The 19,843-nt window shown below is 39.5% G+C and overlaps 1 protein-coding gene across 7 annotated transcripts in view; it reads right to left on the bottom strand.

The window, feature by feature from the left end:
- CDK14 (cyclin dependent kinase 14) overlaps positions 1 to 19,843 on the bottom strand; it is an 895,761-nt gene that overhangs the window by 422,507 nt on the left and 453,411 nt on the right. For all 7 annotated transcript variants that reach the window (XM_033931181.1, XM_033931186.1, XM_033931187.1 and 4 more), the window contains one exon: positions 17,796 to 17,919. In XM_033931181.1, the coding sequence (XP_033787072.1) occupies positions 17,796 to 17,919 (124 nt within the window). The remainder of the gene's footprint in view (positions 1 to 17,795; positions 17,920 to 19,843) is intronic.

Raw genomic sequence — 19,843 nt, forward strand, 5'->3', positions numbered from 1 at the left:
GAACAGACAGTAAAGCACTGTCCAGCAACAGAACAGTGGCCTCTCTGCACAAGGTGTTTTGTTTTGTTATTTTTACTGGGAAAGAAGAAAACCACAGAGGACCAGGAATAACCCTCAATCCAGTGGAGAGGAGGGTGGAGGAGGGACCTGAGGGGGCCCAGGTGTGACTCCCAAAGTTGGCACTGCTCAGCCAAATACCCCAATTTATCTGAAGAGAAAAATTCTCAACAGCAGAATACACAAAAATCCAGCCAGAATCCAGGAGCTCATGGAACAGCGACCATCACCTGATGGGAGATAGAGAATACTGAAGATACAGGGAGAGTACCAACCAATAGGACCACCTGTTAATCAGTTCTCTATCTCCACCTGCTGGTAGATGTGTACTATCCCACTGGTCTCTGGATTCATCTGCTGCTGTTGCTGAGGAATAGCAGGTTGCTGTACTTTACAATGAAAACTGAATTAAAAAGAATTCCATTAAAAATAGGAAAAAACCTAATTGTTCATATCAAAGACAGACATTACAGCAAATACATAAATATTTGTAGCAGGCTGATGGTTTATAGTGCTGGCCACTCCTCTGAATGCTCTGTGCTGCTCTAACGGTCATACAGTTCCTATGACTTTTGGACCAGTGCAGAACATTCAGTGAGCTGCCCGGTGCTAAAAACCTCTTGCACAATTTTGTAAAAAGGGGTGGAGGGGGTAAATTAGGTGCCTAGATTGACTAGGCATGCTGATCTAGGTGCTTAACTGTAGGCATCTTTTATAAAATCAGGGCCTTAGTGCACATTATCATGGCACCTAATTATCTGCAATATATGGCTGGAAAACACAAAAGTATTTTTCCAAAACAGCTTACTGTATCACTTTAAACTTTAAGAAATACAGAATTCAGTCAAGCCATTAATTGAATCTGAAGGTTAGAATAAACAGGGCATTTTAACAAGCTACTCTCAGGCCCATTATTGAAAAACCTGACTGAATAATACAGGATGTGTCATGGATTCATTTTATTCATGGCTATGGCATCATTCCAATATGTCTTCAGAGGCAGACTATTGTTAATAACTCTGAAATAGGACCAGCAGGAGCCACAAACACCGAGCGTGTAAGATGCACAGCAAAGCAGCATTAATTCCCACACCGGCAATTTCTGCGGCTTTACAAGCTTATTTACATGACAGCGTTATTCCTTGTGAACAAATGTGCTCTTAAGCTGACACACCACATGTACTTGTGTTGTCATTGAATTAGAGCACCCCTTTCAAAAGATTTTCTGCCTCCAGCGGTGTACTTCACATAAACCTTTCTACTCTTTTGCTTATAGGATTAGAAGAAATCAGTCAATCAAACACACGCAGCACAACTTAAGAAGATAAAAAAAAAGGTCAATACATTTGATCAGATTTTTCTTTTTTTCTTCCCTAGACTCTCCTATTTTTACAGTAACCTTTTAAGGGTTGTTTTTTTTCCCAGTCAAAAGAAAAGAATAGCATGTTGTTGAGACAGACATGAGGGAAGCCACTGCTTGCCCTGTATCGGTAGAATGGAATGTTGCTACTCTGAGGTTTGGCCAGGTACCAGTGACCTGGATTGGCCACCATAAGAACGAGCTACTGGGCATGAAGGACTATTGGTCTGACCCAGTAAGGCGATTCTTATGTTATATTCCTGTACTACTATAAAAATGGTGAAGGCCTTTGAACCTATATTTCTATTAGTATAAACTTGTATACAGTGGTACCTTGGATTACGAGCATAATCCATTCCAGGAGCATGCTCGTAATCCAAAATGCTCGTTTATCAAAGCGAGTTTCCCCATAGGAAATAATGGAAACTCGCTTTGATACGTTCCCCCCAACACGAGAACCGCATTGCTCCCCCCAAAGGCCCCCCCTGTGATCTGGTACCCCCGCCCCGCGATCCGGCACCCCCCCCAATGCAATCCGGCACCCCCCCCTCCCCCGCCGCTTCTTACAGTCATCTGGGCACCGGCATGCCCTTTGCTTGGTGCCAGTGCCCAAAGATCGGCCTCCTCTTCTGCTGGGCCTTGAGCATCTGCGCATGCTCAAGGCCTGCGAGTTCACGTTCTGAACGCACAGGACATGCCGGTGCCCAGATGACTGTAAGAAGCGGCGTGGGGGGGGTGCCCGATCGCGGCTGGGGGGTGCCCAATCGTGGCGTGGGGGTGCCGGATCGCGGGGGGAGGGTGCCGGATCGCGGGGGGACGCTCGTAAATTGAGCCATGCTCGGTTTCCGAGGTGCCGATTTTGCAAATGTTTTGCTCTTCTTGCAAAACACTCGCAAACCGGTGCACTCGTAAACCGAGGTACCACTGTATATTCTTTTATTCATACCATACCATATTGTTTCTTATATCCGCAATTGTTTATTTATTTAGTTTTATAGCCCATCCTTCCCAGGAGCCCAGAATGGGATACAAGGATACGTACACAGTAGTTTTCAGGATCAGTAACATACAAGCTACAGGATAAATAATGAGCTATAGAAAATTGAGATGGTTTTCGATAATATACATGCTACAGGGAAACTAAGAACACGCATGCTATAGTGAATCAACTTGCTACAGGATCAATAATGAGCTACAGGAACAGTATACACGTGTTACAAAAAAATTGAGATAATTTTTTTATATGACACACATGCTATGGGGGGTTGTTAGGAATTATTGTGGCTTATATAAGATTAATAAGGTTTAAAGCAGGAAAATCGTAAGTCATATAGTGTGGAATTTAGGTCCTGAATTATAGTGAGAATAGTTGCATTTTTAGTGCTTTTCTAAACTGAAGGTAGGAAGGAATCAGGCCTAAATAGGTCAGGAGTTTTGGGACCCTGGAACTTGAAAGTGGACTCAAAGAGTGATTTCTTCCAGACTAGATTATTGAGATCAAATGACCAACATCTATTGGTCATTCCTTCTCTTAAAATTATCAACACTCGACGGCAATCTATCTTTACTATCACGGTGCCTCAGACATGGAATTCACTCCCAATTTACTTAAGAGAGGGAAAGAATTTGGAAAAATTTAAGAGCAAACTCAAGAGTTTTCTTTTTAAAGATGCATTCAATACCTAATTGAATAGCAAACTGCTCTTCGGTTTATTTTTAAACCTTTTAATCAGTTTTGTCTTTCCCTTCCTGCTGTTTTCAACCCCTAATTGTTTGCTCTTATATTAATTAGATTGTATTTCTTTCCTTGCCTTGCCTTTTGTCTCATTGTATTTGAAAAAGTGTTTTTTATTATGTTTTGTAGACTTAGTCCCTTTGTTAGTTATGTATGTTTATTTTAACTATGTATTTTGCTGACTTGTACATCGCTTAGAATTTGGAATAGGCAATTAATCAAATTATAAAATAAACTTGAAACTTAACATGAAGAGGGAAGTGGTAGTTTACAGAATTGGATTGTTCTTGAATTGTAAAAGGAGTAGGTGACCTGAATGGCAGATGTTCATCTGGACATGTTTTCCCCATACATAGAGCCTTGTGGACCATACATGTGACTCTAAATTGGATTCTGCTCTTGACTGGTAGCCAGTATAGCTCTGCTAGTAGCGGGCTTGCCCTTTCAAATTGGGACTTGCGAAGGATCAGTCTAGCTGCTGTGTTCTGGGGCAGCTGAAATCTCTTAAGACTCATTGGAATGTTGCAGTATAGAGAGTTGCAGTAGTCTACATACAGATAGAAGGACTGCTTGGGCTCCTATCCTGAAGTTAGTCGGGCTCAAGTCCGATCTTATCGCCCTCAGTTGTCTCAGTCTGAAGAATTTTTTGACCAGTGAGGTGATCTTCTCTCTCATGGTAAGATCTGAGTCAAGGATTACTCCTAATACTTTTGATTTTTTGTTTATTGTTAGTTTCTCTCCCAAGGGCAGAATGAGTTCTGAGTGCAGCATCAGAAATTGCCAATGTTTGAAACCAGCAGAGCTAAGTAAAAGCCTCCAAATATTTTCATAGTGCCTCTAGTCATTCTATTCTTACACTTATATTAAATTCTCATTTAGATATTAACTTCTTATATTCATGCCTAATTTATTTATTTTAGTATTTATAGACTACTTATAGTTTCAATGGTTTATATTCAGGTACTCAAGTATTTCTCCTTATCTGTCCCGGTGGGCTCAGAGTCTGACTAATGTACCTGGGGCAATGGAGTGTTAGTGACTTGCCCAGGGTCACAAGGGGCTGGGATTGAACCTGTAACCTCAGGGTGCTGAGGCTGCAGCCCTAACCACTAGGCCACTCCTCCACAAAGGAGCTTATACAATAAGGCTTGTATTAATAAGATAAGTGTGGCCCTGTAAAACAATCTAATAAAATTTAAATAAAAATAATAATAAAAATCAGGATCTTCAAGAAAAAACTCAGGGACCAATTGATATATCTGCTTTACTTGAACTATCTGATAAAAAAGTCGCAATACCTGCTACATTGATTGTGACCTTGGCTATTACGTTGGATAAAAATTGGCTCTTGAGACTATTCTTCAAAAATAAAGAGAAAAAGTTTCTTGATTTAAAGATACAGATGTTCCCAGATTTGGCAAGAGACACACAAAGACGCAGAAAGGAGTTTCTATTATCAAAACCTGGAGTTTTGGCTCTTGGGGGAACTTTTTATCTTCGTCATCCCTGCAAATGTATAGTTCAATATAATTCTCAGAAATATGTTTTCTTTGAGCCAAACCAGTTGACGGCCCTTCTCTCCTTGTCCCGCCTGGAGAAAGGGAAAGAATGAGGGCTTCAAGATTTTAGATGCCTGAATATCAGTTAACCACGTACCAATTATCTTTAATTAATATTTCTTTGTTAGTAATCCGTTTATTCTACATCATGGATCATATGGTGGACTTGAGAGATTACACAATATTCGGTTTCTATGTAAATTTATGAGGTTTCTTTTTGTTCTCTTGTTGTAATCACTTTCTGTACAAGATTTATCTTGATTTATTAATTTGAAATTTATAAATAAATATTAAAAAAAAAAAAATTTAGGGGGGCCTGAACATTTATGTGCACGTTATACATATGAATGTTTAGAATACAGACATGATTCATTTGCTCTCAATGAACTCATGTTATTTGGAAAATACACTTATTAAATATTCTAGACTAGGATCCAAGATGGCCGAATGCCACTGAGAGTGAGAGACACTCTCAGGAATTTTGGTTAACTTACCTAATTCTTCTAAAATGCCAAAGAAGAGAGGGAAAAGCACTCGCAGCGTTTGGAGACTCCATCTCAGGCAACTACTGATGATTTTCTGAGGCATCTAAAATAGGAGCCATTAACGTTGAGGAATTGCACATTGGAACCACAGGCTATGAGTGAAACCGCGGTGAGTTTCCTTGGGCTGGAATCCACGCTGAGCCCTGACACCAGGATCCCGCCTCCACAACCGCAGAGTGCTAGTTCTCCATGAGAGGACAGTCTATCCGAAGCAGCAGACTCTATCTCCCAGGAGGCTGTATCGGGCCAAGCGCTTGAAGAGATCTTGACTGCGGGGGAACCAGCAGTGGAGCAAGCAGAGCAAGACAGTCAGGAGGGAGCCATGAGAACTGAAGAAGATGATTCAATGCCTGCAAGTATATTCACTATTACTAAACCCACTAATGTTACCCTTGACTCTATATGGGACTTAGTAATTACTTTGGGTCAGACCTTGTCACCACAAATTAAAGATTTAGAAAAGAAGTTCCAGGAACAAAAGGAGAAATTAAAAAGTTTGAAACAAGATAATATCGTAGTAAAAGCAAAAGTGGAAAAAATTGAAAAAGATGTATTGGAAGTAAATCAGATTCAGTCTATTCTAATTAGAGATAATTTGAACTTGAGAAGAACGATGGAAATTCTGGAGAACAATATTCGTTAGAATTTTGAATTTCCCCAAAATATCTTCGCTTTCAGCTAAAGAAATGCTAAAAAAAATATTTTCATGAGATATTGGATATCCCAGAAGAAGCTTTTCCTCCTCTCTCAAAAATATATTATCTTCCAATAAAAAACCAAGAGCAGGATCAGGATCAACAGATGGATTTAACAACTCTGTTGGATACATCATTGAAAGAATTAGCTAGACCAGCTACTTTGTTGGTCACAGTGGTTTTGTTACCTGATAAGAATTGGATATTAAAATTATACTTCAAGAATAGACGTAAGGAATTTCTAGGTCAAAAAGTTCAGATGTTCCCAGATGTGACAAACAAAACCCAGAAATGTAGAAAACAGTTCTTGCTTCTTAAGCCGGGGGTAACTACAATGGGTGCTATTTTTCTATTACGATATCCGTGTAAATGTGTTGTAAAATATAAGTCTTGTAACTATATATTCTTTGATCCTTCACAGTTATCAGGATTTCTTACCATGAAACGTCTTGAAGGGGAAATACTAACAACAACTTTAAAAAATAAAGAAAAAAAATGCTCTTGTAATCACTAACAACTGACCCGCCTTTTTTGTAATAGGACGTGAGTTCTTTTTTTCTTTCACTGTTTTGTTACTCACTCATTAAAATCTTGGATCCTTTTATTTGGGCTTCGGGGACATTAGCGCAGCGCAGCTGCTAGCGCGGCTTTGTAAAAGAGGCAGTAAGTGAATAATTTCCCTTTTTAACTTAATTTCTTTTGTTGTATTATTGAATATCTTACTAAATTTTCTGTACAAGAAGTGTACTTCTTGATAATTTGTTAAAATATAAATAAATAATAATAATTTAAAAAAATTTCAGACTATTGCCAGAAAAGATCTTATAAATTAACAATTTTAAATTTTAAATTATGCATGTTAACTTAAAATTAGTGTGAGCCCGAATAGTTAACCAATGCAAGTGAATCGCAGCAGGGGTCGCTCTGTCAAACCTCTTCATGCAAAAAAATCAATTTGGCTACAACATTTTGAATTATCTGAAGCTTACTAGACTTTATACTAAGGTGCAGTAGCCGATTTACTACATGTTAAATACTAACGCTCGTTAACGCGTCCATAGGATATAACGGACGCATTAGCACGTGTTAGCATTTAGCGTGCGCTAACTCGGCTAGCGCGCCTTAGTAAATGGCCCCCTTTTATGAACCCACGTTAGGCCTTTTATTGCCAGCCACAACGGTATTAGCTCCGACGCTCACAGGAATTCTATGAGCGTCGGAGCTTTCACCACCACGGTTGGCAATAAAAAAGCCTAACATGGCTTCATAAAGGGGGGGGTGGGGCAAATGAGATAAAATGAGTGTTATAGAGAAAATCTAACTGACCTTTTTGTTTTCACCCTTTCAAAAAGTATAAAACCCAGGGAACAGTTAATGAAATGACAAGGGAACACTTTTAAAACAAATAGGAGGATTTTTTTTTTTTAACTCATGCAGACTGTCAAACTCCATTTGTAAACAATTAAATCACTGTTTGTTGCACACCACCATGGTCTATGATTTCCAAGACAGACAAAAAGAATAAAAAATAGATTAATTTGAACTAAGGGTCTCCTGATTAGCTAGATGAAGACTGCCAAATTTTGGAAAATATAAACAGCATTTGATTTTAGTTAATAAAAAATGAACCATATGACCACTTCATTGATAAGTACTAATTACATCTAAATACATTACATTACATTACAGATTTCTATTCCGCCATTACCTTTCAGTTCAAAGCGGATTACAAAAAGAGTTATGGAAGAAGGGTTACAACGTTAGATCAGAGAAGGTTTCCAAGAGAGGGAAAAGTAGGATCTGGGGTTAGGGAGGGAATGGTAAGAGGGGGGTTAAGCTTTATCATGGTATTAAGCTTTATTAAGGAATTTCTTGAAGAGTATAGTTTTTATTTCCTTTCTGAACATCTTGTAGTCTGGGGTTGTTGTCAATAGGTTGGAGACTTGGTTGTCAATAAATTAAAATCAATAAATTAAAAAATTGATAGTGCATATGTAGAGCAGATAAAATAATCAAATGAACAATGCTATGGTTTGTAATGAATTAATAATAGCTCTAAAAGCAATGCATATGATAAAACATTTTGATAAATAAAAATGCCAGGAAATTTTAGTATTATGTCCATGGGGAATGAGAACAACAATTCATTCTTCCTTTTCTGTTACCTAGAATTATTCATTTTTGTTTCACATGCCTGTAATGAATACCAGGAGTATGTGCCTTCCTTACATGCCAGAATTTACACCAAGTTTCAGCTGGTATAAATCTTCGTGTCCAAAGTCTGGTGTGGAAATTGGCTCCAAATACTATTCTATAGAAGACACAAAACTCTGAATGCCATTTATATAACAGTGCTTTACATGCATCTTTTTTTCAGCTCAGATTTTTCAGAACTAGATCTGTAGTTCTGAAAAATCAACAATGCTAAAATAGTAACAAAGTAGATGACGGCAGATAAAGACCCGAATGGTCTATCCAGTCTGCCCAACCTTATTCAATTTACATTTTTTTAATTTTTTCTTCTTAGCTATTTCTGGCTAAGGAGTGCATTAGGAAGTTAGTAAGCTTCTTTGAGGCTAGAGCAGCCGCCAGTGCGGTAAATATCCCACGCTAACAGCTTAGTGCAGGTTGAGAGAGAAACGGGGCAGGGTATGGGTGGAGACTGCACTGTGGGAAAGTAATGCAGAGTCAAATGTGCTGTTAGCATGGGTATATGTAATGCTACCTCAAGAGGTGGCATTAGGTGTAGGGTTACCAAACGTCCAGATTTCCCCAAACATGTCCTCTTTTTGAGGACATTCCCAGGGGCCTAGATGGCTTTCCAAAACCCGGCACTTTGTCCGGGTTTTGAAAAGCCTCCTCAAATCGCGTCGGGCAGCAAGGAAATCCGCGCATGCGCGGATGCCAAGCGTGACGTCATCGCGTGGCACCTGCATGGATTTCCTCTCAGCCAGAAAAGAGCAGGCATTGGGGGCTGGGACAGGATTAGGGCATTACAGGGCGAGTCTAGGGGGGTTCTGATTGGAAAACCTGGCAACCCTAATTAGATGCATTCACACTAATCTAATTTGACAGTAATGTGCAAAAGAAAACTTTCTTGTATGGGAAATGCTGGGAATGGCCCTGACAGTTTCCACACAGGCTGTTAATGAACAATAACTGCCAACACCTACCACATTTAAACTGCTTTTACTCATGCATGGGCATTTCTGGAGGTGGGTGAGGTCAAATATGTGAAGGGTGTATACCAATGTAGCTACTCTTTGAAATTTTGCTAAAAATAATGTGAGCACAAAAGCAACCATGTAATTTAAGTCAAGGCAGCTTACCAAAAACTACCATCTACATGTTTTTGCCTTTTACTAATTTATTTTGTACTTTCAATATTACATAGTACGGCTGCTTCTGTTAAATCTATGCGATTTAGTATCTGCATAAAGTATACATGACATTATCTCAGAGATAATGCACAATATTTTTTTTTATACAAATAAAAAAACTACTATTCAAAGACTGGGTGCATAATGTACATAGGAACAAAAAGTTTTAAGATGCTTTTAGGCCTCCTGCACAGCAAGGCTGATAACATATGAAGACGGTGGAGGCACCAATTAGTGGTTACAGAACTGGCAGATTACAATATTTCATGAAAGAATGATTTTAATCAATGTATTTTCATTTCTGATGGCACTTCCGTGGTGCGCTAAATTTTTTACATCTGGCACACCACCATAAATGTTTTGCATTGCTTGTTAAGTTACTTAATGTAGTACGTCTGACCTCAAACTTACTTTACACAGAAAGTTGAACACCACCTGTGTATTATACATATATACAACTAGATTTTTACATTAAAGCTTAAAATTATGAGTGTGTATTTGTGATCCGGCCTGGTCAGTCTGGTCACTCTGGTCTGCTTGGATCACCCATACCTCTGTTCCAGGTATCCAGGTCACTGGTCGCATATCACTGTGTTCACCTCCAACCACTTTTGCAGGCTTACTGAGGGTTTATTGTTATTAATTAATGTATTGTTTATTGAAAGCTTCTATACGACAATTCAGAGAAGTTTACATGAGCTTCTGTAAGGTGTTACAATACAAGTTAGTGCTTTCTGGGAAGGTTTTCAATACTGACTTAATGAAACCATATCAATGCATGAGCTTCTGTAAAGATGTTACAATACAGAGTTAGCGTTTTCTGAGATGGTTTTTAATGCAAACATAATTAAACCATAATCAATCAACCTACTTATTTGCAACTATATATACCATAATCAAACTACCTACACATATACAGTAATATACACACACATAGTAGTATTGTGTACTGTGTTCATACTACTCTTAAACTAAACTAAACCTTAGGTTTGTATACCGCATCTTCTCCATGATCGTAGAGCTCGGCACGGTTTACAGGACTAAGATAGAATGGAACTCCAAAGGATGATTGTGGATTAAGAGTAAAGGAGGAATAGAGGGTTTAAGTACCAGAGGGGGGGGGAGGTGTTACATTTTTGAGAAAAGCCAAGTTTTCAGAAGAGTTGGAGGGAGCTCGGATTTCAGAGAGGGGATGTAAGGTTGTTCCAGAGCTCGATGATTCTAAAGGGGAGGGATGTCCCTAGTTTTCCAGGATGGGATATACCTTTTATAGGCGGGAAGGATAGTTTTAATTTTTGGGAGGATCTGATGGAATTGGGATTAGAGGAATTCCAAGATGGTGGAATAATGGGAGGAAGAATGCCGTGAAGGATCTTGAAAGTTAGGCAGGCACATTTGAAGTGGATCTTGGAGATTATTGGAAGCCAGTGAAGCTTGGACAGAAGTGGTGACACGTGATCAAATTTACTTTTTGCGAAAATAAGCTTAGCCGCAGCATTCTGAGGAATCTGAGGAGGCTTTTCTTAGTTAGGCTTAAGTAGATAGAGTTGCAATAGTCTAATCTGGAAAGGATGATGGATTGTACAAGGACGGCAAAGTGTTTTCGATGGAAATAGGATCTCACTTTCCTCAGCATATGAAGGCTAAAGAAGCATTTTTTTTACCAGGGAGTGGAGGTGGTCATTGAAGGATAGTGAGGAGTCCACGATGATACCCAGAACTTTGCTTGAGAACTCAAGCTGTAGTGTGGGGCCGGAGGACAGTGGAATGGAGGTGGGTAAAAGGTCTAATATTGGCCCGAGCCAAAGTAGTTTTGTTTTGGACTCGTTTAGTTTCATTTGAACAATGAGGGCCCAGTTACTCCTATTTCTTTGCTCGCTTAGTATCTGCATTGTTTTCTATGTTCATCTTGGAAATACTAGTTTCCTCTACAATTCTGGGAATCCCCCTACTGTGGTTCATCATTTTGTGTTCCTAGTGGGGCTAGTCAACTAACTCCTCTATGTTATGTTATTAGCTAAAATAATCTGTGAAGAGGATGGTATTTATCCCTTTCTTGAACTTCCCAGTGTCCTTTTCTAGTTTTAGTTCCTTTTGGAAGGGTGTTCCACCACCTAGATGTCATTACTGAGAACATTATTTTCCTGATACTTTTGTATTTGATGTCTCTGAAGAAGGAAATTTCCAGCAGGTAGTTTTGGCTTGAGTATAGTACACATGCTGATATGTGCTGGTTACAATCAGCCACATGTCATTCTTCAGAGGACTCTTTACCATCAGGGTGAGAAAATTACTACTAAACAAAATGTAATCTCTTGGTCTTTCATTCGTTCCCAGGATCTATTTCAGAACTGGTTAACTCTCAAAGTCCCAAAAGTTCCCAGGACAGCACAAAAATTAGCTTTTCAGACAGCAGTTCTCTCCATAGGCAAATATATGCAAATCAGCATTGAAATCAATCTATCTCAGTTTGGTAGATGGAAAACAAATGTCATCTCTGTGTCTCAGGGAATCAATTTAGGTCAGTATTGAGGGCTTGACCCTTCCTGCCACCTCCCTCATAGCCTTCTCTATCTAGCTACATCCACCCGTGGCAGGACTCTAGTTTCTCACCCTAATGTTACAGAAGGACTGCACAGACCTAACTTTAGAGCCAGGTTGTCTTTTAATATATTTCCTCCCTGAGGGAATTCTTGCTGGGAAATCCCACTCCCTATGCAAGATGTATACCCCATCACAGGAAGCGGGGTGACTTGAACATGACCTGAGCATCTCCACTTATGCTAGTTGCCTCCCAGTTTGTAAGCTAATTGACTTTATGTGGAGAGTGACTCTGTGAAGTTCTTTTTTCTCCATAATGAACATGCCTAGCTATTAATCACAGGATGTTTAATACATTAATAAAAATACCAACAAATTAATACTGAAATTGTCAATTAATGTGTAATGGTTTCCCTTTATATTCAATATATCTTATACAAAGTTCAGTGCCTTTGAAACTCTCTACAAAGAGACAGAAGAAATCCAGGACAACAGATTCCTTAAGCAGTGGACAGACTACATAGTTTAAATAAAATGCTGTGCTGAATTTCACATTATCCTTTAAAATTAAATGCAATGCTGCATTTACAGTCAAATTACAATGTACCAGGAGTCGACAGCTAATTAAAATGTTCTATCAGTGAACACCACCTGCTCTCCCTCCCCTTATTTATAGCACATTACCATTGGGATGGACCGACCAAAATTTTTCATTTTTATTTCCCATTCTGGTTATGGGATTTTTCATATGGGGGCCTTTCACAAAGATGTACCTAACACAGCTAAAATACAGCCTAACATAGAGCACTGTGGGGCAAGCTCAAACATCCTGCAGTAACTATGAAATATGTATGAATGTGCTAGAAAGTATTTCTTTTTTTAAGGGGTGTGTCATGGGCAGAATAGATATCCCTGCACTAACCATTTAGAGCATCTACATTGCCACACATTAACTGGTTAGTGTAAGAATATTGTGTGAGCCCTTAACACCTACAAAATACGTAGTAATTTTTTTTAACTGGGCACGCAGTAATGACAACATTAGCACATGGTCATTTATAAGGAAAACCGACCAGTGTGCAGGGGTGGCTAATAAAGCAAATAGAATCCTAGGAATTGTTAAGAAAGGAATGGAAATCAAAAATGAGTTATGTTATAATGCCTTTTTATCACTCCATGGTATGAATAACAAATACTGTGTGAAAGTCTGGTCACCACATCCCAAAAAATATGTAGCATAATTAAAAAAGGTAGAGAAAGACGACAAAAATGATAAAAGGGATGACTTCCCCTATGAAGAAAGGCTAAAGCTGCCCAGGCTCTTCAGCTTGGAAAAGAGCTCAGGGGAGATATGATAAGAGGTCTATAAAATACTCAGTGGCATGGAATGGGTAGATGCAAATCACTTGTTTAACCTTTCCAAAAGTGCTAGGACTAGGGAGCATGCACTGAAGCTACTAAATAGTAAATTTAAAACAACCATAGAAAATATTTCACTCAACATGTAATTAAATTCTAAATTTGTTGACAGAGAATGTGGTAAAAGCTTAGCAGGGTATTAAAAAAATATGAATGCCCATTATAAAGTGCCAATTTCCACACTCAAATCCACACTCAATTCTGGGCACCAGGTATAATTCCTAGAGCCCCTGAACTGCCAATGCTTATCCCATGGCCAAGCCCCCTTTTGGGCTGAACACTGTGGGAGTTAGATGCTCATCATTACAGAACAAAAAATTAGGTTCTTACCTTTGCTAATCTTTCTTGTAAATCCACATTCTATTCCTGCACTAGTAAGTTGTTTTCCTATGGTTGCTAGAAAGCTTGTAGGGAGCTCACTATAAATTTTGAGCCCCTCCCCTCTTACCTCAGTACTGCCCTCTAGGAATCCAGTTTGTGACAAAGCAGCCAGAAATACCTGTAGAGGACAAAGGTAAAAGAGAGAGATACAGGGATACTCCCCGACCAATAAGTCTAATTTGCTCATAACATGAAACCAGAACAATTTCTGAACAATTGAAAGAAGTTTTTAAAACATCACGAACCTGAACAATAAACATAACAGTGCTGTAAGGAGACACAGCCTGTACTGACAAAAGGAAGCGCTGGAACTAGGGACCCCCAAAACAAAGTGCGGATGGAACTCTTAGGAAGGCTGGTTAATAAATCAGAAACCCAGCTTACCAGTACTTGTAAAGGCAAACTATCGGCAAATCAGTAGTTTCCAGAGCGGGTTCCAGCAATAGATTGTGGATTTACAAGAAAGAAGATTAGCAAAGGTAAGAACTTTGGAACACTGATTGGGCTGACCGATCAAGAAACAAGCGACTGCAGGGGACCAGTCACTCATGTCCTTTCCAACTGCATCTCCTGCTCTCTACCCCGACTTTCCTGCTCTCTGCCCCAATCGCCGCCCTGCTTCTGCCCAGACTCTCCTTGCCTTCCCCTCAGTGCAAGCCCGTGGATTTAAAGTGGGTTAAAACCATGGGCTCGTGAAGTTAAAAAAAAAAAAAAAGTTTGCTGCTCTGTAAGCATGTGCAGATCATCTACAGTGGCTAGAATCCGGGTGTCATCGTAGAACAATATGATGACAGGATGAAAGGATCTGGGTGTCATCATAGACAATACGATGAAATCTTCTGCCCAATGTGTGGCAGCGGCCAAAAAAGCAAATAGGATGCTAGGAATTATTTAAAAAAGAATGTTATAATGCCCTTGTATTGTTCCATGGTGCAACCTCATCTGGAGTATTGCGTTCAATTCTGGTCTCCTTAGTGGCACTAGAAAAGGTTCAAAGAAGAGCGACCAAGATGGTAAAGGGGATGGAATTCCTCTCGTATGAGGAAAGACTAAAATGGTTAAGGCTCTTCAGCTTGGAAAAGAGACGGCTGAGGGGAGATATGATTGAAGTCTACAAAATCCTGAGTGGAGTAGAACAAGCACAAGTGGATCGATTTTTCACTCCGTCAAAAATTACAATGACTAGAGGACACTTGATTAAGTTACAGGGAAATACTTTTAAAACCAATTGGAGGAAATTTTTTTTCACTCAGAGAATAGTTAAGCTCTGGAACGTGTTGCCAGAGAATGTGGTAAGAACGGATAGCATAGCTGGTTTTAAGAAAGATTTGGACAAGTTTCTGGAGGAAAAGTCCATAGTCTGTTATTGAGAAAGGCACAAGGGAAGCCACTACTTGCCTTGTATTGGTAGCATGCAATATTGCTACACCTTGGGTTTTGGCCAGGTACTAGTGACCTAGATTGGCGACTGTGAGAATGGGCTACTGGGCTTGATAGACCATTGGTCTGACCCAGTAAGGCTATTCTTATGTTCTTAAGTCTGCACGCTCAATAGCCAGGACATAAGACCAAAGCAGTCCGGACCCTGAAGTGCAATCAAGCCCTGCATAAGGAGACGAGGATGACAAGATAGTCTGAGTCCCTGGTCAAGCTGCAGTTGCACCAGGTCAGAGTACCACAGGCACCTCGGCCAGTCAGGCGCAATGAAAATCACCCAACCCCTGTGGATCACTATTCTTCTCAACAACAAAAACACCAACAAATTCCACAGAACACCAAGGGAAAACCAAAAACGAAACAGAACAGTACTATGGAAATGAAGTTCTTGATGTAAAAATTTAATGCAATTCTTCACAGGTGAAAGTAAGGTGATGTAAGGTGGTTCAGACCCAACACAGTCCGTGTTTCGGTTTTGGTCACCTTCTTCTGGGGTCATATGGAGATATAAATGTATGTAAGAGTACCTGAAATGGTTTAATATTAAAATGGTGAAAGTGAAAGAGAGGGTACACAGTGATAATGTTCAGGAAACCTAACCAGAAAAGTGTAATATGAGAAGGACAGATAATAAGAACATAAGAATTGCCACTGCTGAGTCAGACCAGTGGTCCATCATGCCCAGCAGTCCGCTCACGCGGCGGCCCTCTGGTCCAAGACCAGCACCCTAACTGAGACCAGCACACGTTCCTGTTCAGCAGAAACTTGTCTAACTTTGTCTTGAATCCTTGGAGGGTGTTTTCCCCTATAGCAGCCTCTGGAAGAGAATTCCAGCTTTCTACCACTCTCTGGGTGAAGAAGAACTTCCTTACGTTTGTACGGAATCTATCCCCTTTCAACTTTAGAGAGTGCCCTCTTGTTCTCCCTACCTTGGAGAGGGTGAACAACCTGTCCTTATGATGGTGAAGTGGACTAATGGTGTAGTAAATATGATGAAAAAACAAAACAACTGAATTGTGATATGATAATCAAATGTTGTGAGAAATGGTGAGCATGGATAATTGTGAAAAAGAATACATTTTAGCTACCAAGATAAACAAACATACCAAATATCAAATACCATAAGATTAGGTTATGCGAAAAGCATTCAACAATGTGTGTACTGAAAAAATAAAAATCATTAATTGTAATTATAGTCTATATGTGTGTGTGGAAATTATGAGACTGGCCTTTAAGCATCTTGGCCTTAGTGCCAGGGTTATGCATGATATGTTAAATATCTACAGGGTATGGCCCTGACCTATATTAGTTGCTCTGTAAGGTGTTACATGATGCCATAGGAAGTTGGTCTACTTCTGGCCAGGTGCATATTAGTTTACAGCCTGTGATCTTTCAGGACTGCTTGTTTAGTGCTGGCTTAAATGCCACTGTATTGGTAATTCTGACTGACTTCTGTCATTGTCTTATGATGCACAGGCAGAGGAATGGAGTGGACTGTTCAGGCTTTGCTCAGACAACCTTTTGTACCACATGGCAACAGCTACTTGGGAATTAAGGGGAGCACAGCTGATGGTTACTATGCCCACCCTCACCTCAACCAAAAAGGTATTCTGCTTTTCTTGTTTTCAAGCTCAAATCACACTAGAAAGCAAGCAGTGGGCTGAAGCACAGGCCACAGCAGTAGCTCTGACATAAGAACATAAGAATTGCCGCTGCTGGGTCAGACCAGTGGTCCATCGTGCCCAGCAGTCCACTCACGCGGCAGCCCTCTGGTCAAAGACCAGCGCCCTAACTGAGACTAGCCCTACCAGCGCACGTTCTTATTCAGCAGGAACTTGTCTAACTTTGTCTTGAATCCTTGGAGGGTGTTTTCCCCTATAACTGCCTCAGGAAGAGTGTTCCAGTTTTCTACCACTCTCTGGGTGAAGAAGAACTTCCTTATGTTTGAACGGAATCTATCCCCTTTCAACTTTAGAGAGTACCCTCTCATTCTCTCTACCTTGGAGAGGGTGAACAACCTGTCCTTAACTACAAATGGTATAACTGATGGTCAGGCAAGTCTGCAGAGTTTTCACAATGGCATCAAGTTCCAGGACAAAGTCTGAGTTTTCTTTAGACCACCTCAGAGGTATTTAGCCAGAGGCAAAAGAAAAGGCTGGGTCTTGGGTTCCAGCTCATTTCTTGTACATATCTGGCCTGATTTTGAGTAGTCTGGGGGAAAAGGAGATGTGTTTTTTGAATGATTGGTTACAATACAGAAGTGGCGCCCTCGTAAGTACATCTGCACTTTCTGAGGTAGACACAACTATTTTATAAACTTTGCAGGTCCTTTCACACAGTTTTAAAATATGGGCACATATTGTTGGCTATTCATTTGACACAGATCTACCTACCAGACCTATATAAAATGATTCCCTTATAGTTTAATATTCGATATATTGTACAGCTGTCATCATCAAACCCTTTATAAAATACCAAATTCATGTTCCCTCTTTTGAAGGAACTCCCTCACATGGCAATCAAACAGTGGTCACAAAGTAAAATCTGATTCCATAGAAGGAATGAGGCTATCTTTTAAAAAGTGGGAAATTGGTATAACCTGCTGTTCAATATTCCCAGAACATTACAAGCCCTCACCCCCTCACAAAAATAAAGAAAGACTATTCATAATTATCTGCTTTCCTACCAAAGTCTGCCAGCTTCAGCTCCCCAGTGTCACTGATCAGGAGGTTCTGTGGTTTCAAGTCTCTGTGCAAAATGTAACGCTGGTGAATGTAAGACAATCCTCGCAGCAGCTGAAACAGAAACAACTGAAAGAGAGGGGAAAAATTAGAGTTTTCACTGAAATGGCTGCAGATTGTTTTCTGTTCTTAGAGTATCACCAGATTTTGCAATATGCAAGATCACAGCCCCTCCCCCCTAGAACTATAAATAATGCAAAATGCATACTGCAAAATATGGAACTACCATTTCCTTAAAGTATTATCCACATTATTTTATAGAATGTGATTGACTTTTGGTTTTTTTCATTTAAAAAATAAAACCCCAGAGTGCATTCAGTGGGCACAAATTCAAAGCTGAGTTTTTGTGAAATGAATGGGTGCGAGCTAAAACCCTGTTTCAGTCTTGTGCAAACAAATGTTCAGAAAACTTTGTTTTGATATTACAGTTTTTAAAGGAACAGAAATGCTTATTAGCAAGGGAACATGTACAATTTTAAATCAGATTTTTATAGAAAAAAGGAAAAAAAGAAACAGCCAAACCCCATTAGCCTACTACATAATTTGCTAGCTTTATTGCAGAGTAGAAAAAATAAAAAAGCTATTGACATAAGGCTCCTTTTCTACCAAACTGTAATTATATTACATTTACCCATATGGCCTTCGAGATTAGCTTGCTGCCTGCAGCCAGATGTGTATCTTCACTAATGATAGGAAAAAAGCAGTACCAGCAGAATGAAAACAACAATATAACAGAGCTACAACAAGGACAATACAGCCTGCTCAAAGGAGGGGGCGCCACTTATCCATATACAGAACAGGTAAAAGCATTCCATATAGATTGACACACTCTTTTCTAACATTTGTCATGGAAATTGGGCTAAGCTGGGTAAATCTAATTCATCAGTGAAAACTGATCCTGACTGTAGTGTCTGAATATGGTAGAGCAACTGTGGAAGTTGGGCAAAGAAACCCTCAGTGCTTTCAATGGAATCTCCCATGGAACTCTGCCAATTCCTGTCTCACTAGCTTTAAGACTGTGTAAGAAAGGAACAGAGATATTGAACTATTCGATATTGCACATGATAAGCGCAGGGAACATTAGTTCATATACTAAAGCCAGATCATCTGCTCAAAGCTATAATTTGATTAAGGCTTACTACTTATTAAAGTATAGATGAATGTATATTCAAATTACTTGTTGAAAGTTTAAAAATGAATAAAGATTTATTTAAAAAAAAAAAAAAAAGGCTTACTTAACTCAATACTCTATTCTTATTATCCCCACCTTTGCTATATCACTTTACTACAGCCTAGTCCTGGCAGATCACCCCTCTGAAATGCTGGCTGAGTGAAGGATATAAGAGGAGGGGAGTGTCATTATGGACTTTGCTTGTTTATTTCTGTTCTGCATTTTTTTTTGCAGAGATTTTTGCATCATTGACCATTTTTTAAGCAGAAAAGCTGGAAAACAAAATAAAATTCTCTTCCCCTTTTTACAAAGCTGCGTTAGGCTTTTTTGCTAGCCGTGGCGGAATTAGCTCTGACGCTCATAGAATTTCTATGAGCGTCGGGACTAATATCGCCATGGCCGGTGATGAAAAAGCCTAACGTGGCTTCCTAAAAGAGAGGGGGGGGGGGTCTGTCTTGTTTTTAACAATCTTATCCATTTGCAAGCATGGTTCTACATACCTACCTGAAAATGTAGTAAAAATAGTGAATGCCATACACAGAAGGAAAAATGTTTTCTAATAACTTTCCCAAAATAGACTTACAAATCACGATGCATGGGTAATTGATTTCACAAATGCTCAAACTGCTGGCTTAAGTAGATTCTTATTAAAATGAATATTACAAACATGTGGAAATATAAGAGCAGCCTAACATGACAAAGTAGCTGAAAAGCATGCCAACCAGCTAATCGAATCTACTTAAGCCAGCAAGCCCACTTTATTGAATACACATTTGATTATCTTGTGAGCATAACTTTTAGTTTGCGTGAGCCCCATTTATT

Source organism: Geotrypetes seraphini, chromosome 2 (genome assembly GCF_902459505.1).
Source record: "Geotrypetes seraphini chromosome 2, aGeoSer1.1, whole genome shotgun sequence".
Taxonomy (NCBI): Eukaryota; Metazoa; Chordata; class Amphibia; order Gymnophiona; family Dermophiidae; genus Geotrypetes; species Geotrypetes seraphini.